The sequence below is a fragment of the Otolemur garnettii genome, unplaced genomic scaffold (genome assembly GCF_000181295.1).
Source record: "Otolemur garnettii isolate 467f Iridium unplaced genomic scaffold, OtoGar3 scaffold00148, whole genome shotgun sequence".
NCBI classification, from domain to species: domain Eukaryota; kingdom Metazoa; phylum Chordata; class Mammalia; order Primates; family Galagidae; genus Otolemur; species Otolemur garnettii.
Window position 1 is genome coordinate 1,215,341 of NW_003852543.1, and position 8,923 is coordinate 1,224,263.

General features: G+C 48.8%; 1 protein-coding gene across 2 annotated transcripts in view; it reads right to left on the reverse strand.

The window, feature by feature from the left end:
* Positions 1–4,048: 4,048 nt before the first annotated feature.
* Positions 4,049–8,923, reverse strand: part of FBLN7 (fibulin 7) — a 35,491-nt gene continuing 30,616 nt past the window's right edge. The window contains exons 5-7 of one of the 2 annotated variants that reach the window (XM_012811043.1): positions 8,246–8,383; positions 6,113–6,251; positions 4,049–4,565 (exon numbers count right to left, since the gene is read on the reverse strand). In XM_012811043.1, the coding sequence (XP_012666497.1) occupies positions 4,193–4,565; positions 6,113–6,251; positions 8,246–8,383 (650 nt within the window). In that variant the 3' untranslated portion in view covers positions 4,049–4,192. The remainder of the gene's footprint in view (positions 4,566–6,112; positions 6,252–8,245; positions 8,384–8,923) is intronic. The other variant, XM_023518840.1, reaches the window with a different exon arrangement.

An 8,923-nucleotide genomic window follows, 5' to 3' on the forward strand; every position in this document is an offset into this window, starting at 1 on the left:
AAAAAAAAAAAAAAGAAAGAAGAAGAAGAAAGAAAACTATAGTCCTGAACTGAATTGGAAGTATTAGCATAAACTCATGTAATATATTATTTTTCTTTCTTCCTGGTTGAGACAGAGTCTCGCTATGTTGTCCTCAGTAGAGTGTTGTGGCATCACAGTTTCCAGCAACCTCAAACTTTTGGGCTTAAGCAAGTCTCTTGCCTCAGCCTCACAAGTAGCTGGGACTACAGGCGCCCACCACAACACTCAGCTATTTTTTTGTTGTAGTTGTCATTGTTGTTTAGCAGGCCCAGGCCAGGTTCCAACCCGCCAGCCCTGGTGTATGTGGCCGGCACCCTAACCACTGAGCTATGGGCGCTGAGAATATATTATCTTTCTTAAAAATACAAATACCATATTTCCTATCTCTAGCCACTGAAGCCAAGAAACATTGACCTAACTTTTAGCAATGAGCACTCTTAGCACCCAGATTTTGTTTGGTGATTACCATTCCCCACTAGAAGGAACCAGGAATTCTTGGGGAGAAGTGGCTAATTTCAGGGGTGGGGTAAAATAGATATAAAATAGCTAGGAGACCATCAAAGATGATTAGAGCTATCTCAAAAGGAATCAACCAATTTGAAGCAGCTCACAAGGACCAAAGATAGAATAATTTGAGCCAAGATAAGGGCAATAACTGCAATTATTAACAAGAATAATAATACACATCAAATGTATTTCAGCCATGAGTTTATATAATATATGTGAAGAAGAAAATAATTCTCACTGGACATCTAGAAATATGCCAGGGAACCACCTCATTTTAAAAACTGGAAAATATAAAGGAAGTCAAGAATTCGTCCTACCTTTCATAGACAAACCAAATACCAGGGTCACTGTAGGAGACGCCGAGAGCAGGACGGCCTGTGGGCGAGATGTTTTGCAGCTTGGGGGCGGACCCTCAGCTAACTCACCCCCAGGTGTTAAATCTTAAGCATCTTCTGGCGAGGCGGGGAGAGAGCCTGAGCCCGTGGCAATCCTTAAGCACACAGTCATTATCTAATAACACTCCCCTCACCTGTTATGTTCCGTCTCAATAAATAGCTACTGTGGAGGTTGCTCGGGGCTACCCTGCACCTATGGTTAGCCCACCTCTTAGAAACTTGTACTTCAATCCGTGTGCTGCCTGATTCCTTTGTGCAGTGACAGTGACGGGGCGACAGGGGCAGCGACGGGTAACAAAATAAGTGATCAGAAGATGTTTCTCTTTATAAGGTAAAGCCAACAAAGAAAAAAAAATAGTCCTAGACTATTAACTAAAACCCCTAAAGGAAAAATAGATCTGTCTATGCCATAATCATCAGTTGCTGCTAACACCAGAAAAAAGAGGTGACCAGGACTGCCTTCTACTGGAAGTACTTATCAACACCAAGGAAGTAGTCCTGCCAAAGATCTAACTTGCACCTGATTAAATCTCTGAATTTATGAGAAATAGACAGGACACAGGAACACGTTAAAAGACACCAAAGAGATGCACTTAGCAAAAACTAGACTGTGAGAAATTTTATAGCATAAACTACATGCTATCCTGCCTTCTAACAAACCTCCAGATTATTCTAACATATGCTGAAGGTTGAGACCCTCTTCTAGAGATCAAAAAAGACTTAAGACACATGTCAATAAATGACAGTGCATAGACTTCATTCAAGCAAACAAAAAGTCGTGAGCCACTCAGAGAAATTTGAACAATGACTCTTTCAACAGTAATGAAGAATTACTATTTTTAGACATGAAAGGCATTATGTCATCTTTTTTAAAAGGTCATTATCTTTTAGAGCTACATACTGTAATATTTACAGATAAAACGATGTGGTATCTGGGATTTACTTCAAAATCATCATGATGTGGGGTAAAGGTAAATGAAACATTTACCAAGATTGCCCTATGGATTAATTGTTGAAGTTGGTGATGATTCAGACATGGGGTTCATTATACTATTCTCTCCACTTTTGTATGTGTTCAACTTTGCATAATACAAAGTTTTAATGTCCCCTAGATAATATGCAACTTGACTACCTAGGATACAAATTAATGCCTGGTAACTACTAGTTACTCTGACCTAGTGCAGATGGGAGCTACGAAAGGGGAAACGAGAAGTTGGTTTCCACAGGAGAAAGTGAGGAGACAGGGCACAGAGAACAAGACATTACCCAGCAGGGGGAGGGCCCTCAGCAGTCAGGCCTTCATATTTGGTGCCATGGGAACTGGGGCTCAGCAAGTGATTTCATCAGTAGGGAGCAGGTTTGACCATGGCAGCGCTTGATGATAAAAACTGTTGCTTTAGATTGAGCCTGTTTGGCATCAAAGTCATCATCAAATGCTAGTTTGAGGCACCTGCTCTGTAGACTCTCAAATCACTCCTCGCCTGCTGGGAAGTCAGAGCCTTGTCCCTCTGAACCACCCATCCCCAGGAGGAAGAACCCACAGCTGTGACATCTCACCCAGGAACCTGGCCAGGGCTCTGAACTCTTCTACCCGGTGTTCCACACATGGGACCATATGGCATGCAGGTGTCTGACCCAGCAAAGCAACATTTAGAAGCATGAGGCTGTGGATCATTAAGAAGTCTTGTAATAACTCAGAAAAGCAGTTTGCAGACACCTGTTCAGTTGTTAGAGAGCGATTGCAGCTGAGCCCTTAGGATGAGAAAAAAATTTTCAAAAACAACTCTTGACCATGCTATTTTCTTTGTTCAAAAGTAGGGCAAGGATATATCATCCTAGAAACCATGTAGATATGGGCTTGATCACTGAATGTGCAACACACGTCCTCTAGTTCCATCTCAGACCAGGGCCCAATAATTTAAAAATAAAATACGTGTGATGAAATCCCACCAATAGATTCACATGTATTTGGATATTGAAACTTCTTTCCAAAACTTACTCAAGGAAAGGGAAGGGAGGGAGGGAGGGAGGAAGGAAGGAAGGAAGGAAGGAAGGAAGGAAGGAAGGAGAAGGGAAGGAAGAGGAGGAAGGGAAGGAAGGAAGGAAGGAAGAAAGGAAGGCAGGCAGGCAGGGAGGGAGGATGAACAAACAAACGAATGAACAAATGAAGAAACTTCCTCACAGCTCAGCTATCAGCTACCTCTTAAGTTTTAACTGTAATGGGCTCCCTCACCCCATGCCACCCTCAGCCCACTCTCAGCCCTGGTCTATATTTTCTTTCTTTAGTCACCTGGAGAACATCACCCCATGATTCTTCCATAGGAAGTAGAAGGCCATAGAATCAATGACAATTTGAGCATTTTCCTGAACTCTCCACAGCCGGATGTCCTTACCAGTCTCCCATGTGGCCAAGACAAACTTGTATTGGTGGAACAATCCCAAACGTCACCTCTGTGTTTTGTCTTATTCATTTATTCCAGTGTATGCAACCCAGGCAGGAAGAGAGCCAGCTATCACCTCCTAGAAGGAACTGGGCTGCCTCAAGCTCAGGGAGAAGTCACGGGGGCAGGGAGGAGCAACAGACTTTATTTCTTCAGTTATAATACCAGATATGTAGCTGAGATATGATTTCTCAAAAGAGAAGTAACCCAGGTAGAATCCATAGTTTCATGATGGTTCCTTGGTCTAGAAGGATCTGCATGGAGTTCACAGGCCCTCCGTGACCCTCTGATGAGAAGGCCAGTGGGCATGTCACAGGGGGGAAGGCAGACAACAGTGTGCCAGGTCGGGTCGTGGGAGGAGACTCACCCCCTGTGCCACATGTGCGGAGGTGTGGCTGGCCCCTCAGCATAACCAGAACCACCTCGCTCAGAGCAAGCTTGGCGGTCACCCTGCAGAAGGGCTGAAAGCACCTGACATACATTACAAGCTTTTCCCTCCCTGGCTATTTCAAACTCACCATGCTGTTTGCACAGCATTTCAAAAAGCTGCCCATCCCTGAAAAAAGGTTTGAGCAAGTTAGTACATAATCTAAGGAAGGGCCTTAAAGCAGAAAATAAAATGTGATGCCGGCATTTGGGTTTTGCGGCTGCCCTTCTGTGCCACTCATGGGACAGTATACAGCACTGCCCCAGAAGCCTGGGTGAACAGGCAGGTGGGCAGGGACCAGGTGGGAGGGGAGAGACGTCTGTCGCCCACAGTGCCCACAGTGGAGTCTTCCAGGAAGAGAATGAGCCAGATCTCCATACCCTGGTACCCTACCAGCACACTTAGAAGTCATAAGGGGACACGAAGATGGTGACCTTAGACACATGGTTAGCCTGGAAGGAGCGGTCCAGGTATTCTGACATGTCAACGTCCACCTCCAGCGTCTGAGGCCCCTCAAGGCTCTGGACGAGGATCAGCTCCCCAGTCTGCCGGTCTGAACGCTGCATCACGAAATGGCCACGGCTGTTCCCACCCACGATCCCAAACCGCAGACTGTTGGGCCCAGGCCGGCTGGGGGCGGAGGCTGTGGCCATGCGGAAGAGCGTGATGGGTGGCTTCAGGTTGGAGGGCAGAGACAGGTAATGGAAGGAGATGGTCTTAGGCAGGTGGCGGCAGGGTCTGCTGTCCATGGGGCAGGGGTTTCGCTCGCACTGGCTAGAGCAGAGAGGAAATGGAGAGGCAGTTGGCCTGAAGAAACTCAAGGCGCTGCTCTGAGCCGGTTGCCCCACCTGCCCATGTGCAGAGGCCACCTGGATGACCTTTCCCAGCCACAGTTCCCTCTCCCAGGAGCTATCGAGCTGCAGGCAAGTGAATGCGGTTGGGGTCAGGCCCAGAAAGGATGTGACCAGCCTTCTCTGTGTGTGTGTGCGTGTGTATATGTAGATACATTACTACTATAGTTCTTACAGAAAAATAAGGTCTGGGAATATTAAATAATGATGGCAGGGCTGATATTCAAACCAGGTGCTCTTTCCACCTGCGCTGAGACCTCTCTTAGTGGCGAGGGACCTCAGCATTTGGCTGGCACCCTCCTGCAATGTGGTTCTCTGCAGGCGCTGAGCTTCCCAGATGCAACATTTATTCCTAAAGCAGGAAACCCTGTCTTCCTCAACCATTCAGAATCAATGCTTTCCATATATCTCTATTTTACCATACATAAAAGACAAATACAATTTTAGTGATTCTGTACCTCATGAGAATCCAGCTGTTAATCGAATGCCCTGGAGGCCGTGGTGGATGGGTTCCCTGTCCCTTCCTTTGAGGGAGGCTCTAGTTCTTCACTCTAATTAAACTGCCACTCTTCAGTGCCACTGACTTAATGCAAAAAGCAATTCAAGTAACCCAGGTTATGAAGTCAGTTGTCTTCACTTTAAAGACAATGCTAGGGCTCCTATGATCTCTTTTGAGAAGAAAATGTAGATGCTTCATGATAGTTGTAGTTACTTCCCTGACAGTCCCATTTCCCAACTCAAAAACAAACAGTCAAAGAAACAAACCCTGTATTTACTGTGTAAATGCCTCACCTGCTAAGCTTTGAACCTTCTAGTCCACTGGGAAAATGGGGGATATACTGCAACATGCATGGGCTACACGAGGTAACTGGAGTCTGTAATTACTAGGTATGTGAGCATGAAAAACTGATGCTCTCCCAAATCTGTGTGATATACACCTGTCTCCTGGGCTGGTATAGGATTCATCAGGTAACCAACAACTTCACCCTTCCAGCTGCCCCCTCCGACTGTGCTACCCTGGGTAGCTGCAACCCCATCATCCTCTATGCAGCAGGAGGACACTTGGTACATTACTTCCTTGTAGCACAAACTGGGTTCTTACTGCATTCGAACAATGCATTAAATGCAACCATTTAAGGGAAATGGAAGCTCAGAGACGCCAGACTCCCAGGCCCCTGCCTCTTCTCTTTCTTATGACATAACTGTACCTTCTCTCAAGAGCCTCCAGGAAGAAACTGACCCCACATCATATGGAGCCTGAGAGATGTCCATGCCCACAGGATACATATGGAGGTGCATGGATAGGCAGGTGTGTGTGGATATGCATAGGTGAGAGATGTCCCTTACCATGAGCGCCTGTACATGAATGTGTGTGGATGAGGAACACTGATGCCTGTGGGCACGTATACATGGGTGTGTGCAGGTGAGGAATGTCCATGCCCAGGTGCGGGTAGCCCTGGCTTTACTCACAAGGGGGATGTCTTCACATAGCTCACATTGCCGCTGCCCTCAGGGCACTCGGGGCTGACACACTGGAAGCCCCCACCGGTGTTGATGCACGTGGTCCCCCGTGGGCACACATGCTGTGGGCCCGCACACTCATCGACATCTGAAATACAGGACATACAATGAGGTGAGAATCCCCCCAACTGTCCCTCTATCACAGACAGAACAACACAAGAGGCCCTCATAGGCACCGGAACCTGGTGTTCCACGCACAGCAAGCTTTCCAGATACCCAAGAATACTGTTAAATCAGGAAGCCTGTCTGCCTTAACCATTTGGAATCAGGGTCCTGCGGAAGTGCAGCAGAACTGAAAGTGCTAGGGAGCACCCTCCCTGGGACTCTGATCTCCCGGGGTAGGACAGGTCTCAGAGGTGCCAAAGCATAAGTGTTACCAGCCACGGTGCTGCCCTCAGACTTGCCTCCTTCTCAGACCAAGTGCCCTCGAGTCTCTCCTGCATGGTTGTTACTTGTCATCAATTTAGAAAAACACTTGAATCTTCTGGAAAGCCTTCCTCTCAGCCTCAACCCATGCCAAAAACAGACATCCATCCTCTCTCTCTCATTTGTATGAGTTCTCTGCTCCTTTTCCAGGCGTCCCATAGCCCCACAGCTGGGGCCTGCCTCTTCCTAGTCCTGGGCAATCCTGTGTGGGCCTCCATGACTACTGTAGGGAGGGCTGCAGGCAGGTGGGGGGACAGGTGGCTGTCTGGATGCCTCCCCTACTCCAGTCTGAGGCTGCACTCCTCTGAGCCCTGCAGGGAGCCCCAGGAGGATGCCATTAGGGAGCCAGCTCTCCTCACACACCAGTCTGCAGAGGAGTCCTCTGCTCTCCCTCCCGCACTGCTCCCTTAGTGGTTCATGGGCATCGTGTGGGGCCAGTGGGCTTCTCTCTGTGTCTGTGTCCATGGACTCACCCGGATATACACTTGGGGGAGATGGACCTGCATCACAGACCCAGTTCCCCCAAAGGCCCACTGTAGCACCGGGGTTCCAGGCCTCGGAATCAGGATGAACAGCAGGAGACCCCATTTGGCTTTCAGACCTGAGATGTGCACTTTGACACTGAACTAACACGCAGCTCTGATATCTGTATCCTCTAGTATCTGTATTTGCCCTGAGAGAAGATGAGGTGATGGGAGACCCTGTTAGTGTGCCCAGTGTCCCGAGATGTATCTGGTGGTGATGGTGGTGACTGTTATGTAGCCCTCAGCCTCTCATCCTGCCAGCCACCCTACTTCGCACACATCCTCTCCCGCCCCTGTCTCCACCCCACCGTAGACGTTTCTTGGTGATCAAAGGGCTCTCTCCTCTAAGGGCAGGCTTTAGCACAGGAGTGAAAGCTGAGCCAGTTATTTTCCATTTGTACAACTCCCTCCATCCCCAAATCCACCCTCTGGTCCTGGGAGGCTGACTGGGCTGGACTTTATCTCCTGGCCCCCAGGCTTTCTGGCTTCCAATTGGGTTTGGAAGTATTCAATCAGCGGTGGCTGTGTCCTCCATGGCCACAATCTGTCAGGCTCTGATAACTCCTCCCTTTGGCCCTCAAGCCCAGGAGAACCTCATTCTGGCCAGTCTCTGGGGGCTCTACCTCTTGTATGCTCAGTGAGCCATGCAACAGGGCTGGTGCTATGGAGCCTGACCACACTAAGGGATATAAGTGCCTGTCAGCTGCTGTCCCTTTCAGAGGTGGACTTGCAAGTACCTACACAGTCTTATGAGGACTTGTGGGCTCCTCCAGATTATATGACATGGGTGACACCTGACCACTCTGCCTTAGGGTTCAGCCCTAGCTGAAGGCACTGCTGCATGGATGGAAGTGACTTGATCTTGAAAAAAAGTTATTTTCACAAGGCCAGAAGAGATTATTTGCCAGGATGGTTAAGCAACTGATTTGCCTCTTTATGCAGATGGCAATACAGCCTGATCTTTGAGTGGCTCTTTGGCCAGAGTTTTTTTAAAAATTGAAGGTATCTGAAACTTTGACTCCTTTAAAGACCCACTCCCAATTGTCAGGTCCTAGGGGTTTGCGACAGCAGGTGACCCAGTGCAGACGGTGCTCTCTAGCCCTGAGGTCACCCGCTTCTGCTGTGGTCTTACCCTCACAGCTCTTCCCATCGGCCAGGGTTCGGTATCCACTGGGGCAAGTGCAGCGGTAGGAGCCCGGGGTGTTGACACAGGTGTGCATGCAGAGCCGGGGGCGCCCCTCCTGCCCGTAGAGCTCACACTCGTTAACATCTGGGGACAGAAGTGCCCACTGTGACTTCAGCAACCATGCTTGCTTGTCATTGGCTGTGACCCAGTTCAGCCATGCCTCGATCCGTGGAAGCCATGGCAGCTAAATGTCTGGGCCTGTGCAGCCCCCAGGAGAGGAGCAGGCATGCTCCCCCTTCTCCTGAGTCAAGGGTACGGAGGGCTGAATGGAGGACTGAAAGGGAGCTGATATGGTGGGTCCTGGAGTGGTGCCTCTCTCTAAGTCTGCAGGAGACCCTGTGGGCGAATCAGGCCTACCCCAGAGTACAGAGTTGGAACCCAGCCCCATCTTAACTCTCCTTGCCTTTGAGAACAGAGAAAGAGGGTCTTGTTTCTGCTGATGTACAATGAGGCTGTTAGCACCAGCTGACTAAATCTCAGGTTTGAACTTCCTGGTTTGAGTGGAGTTTCGATGGAACTTTGGTAATTGGGAGAGGTTGGCAAAAGTGATCTGGTCAGTAAAGCTAAGCCATGAGGGCACCAGGGAATGAGTCCCAGCCTCTGCACCGCTCAGGGCCCTTATAC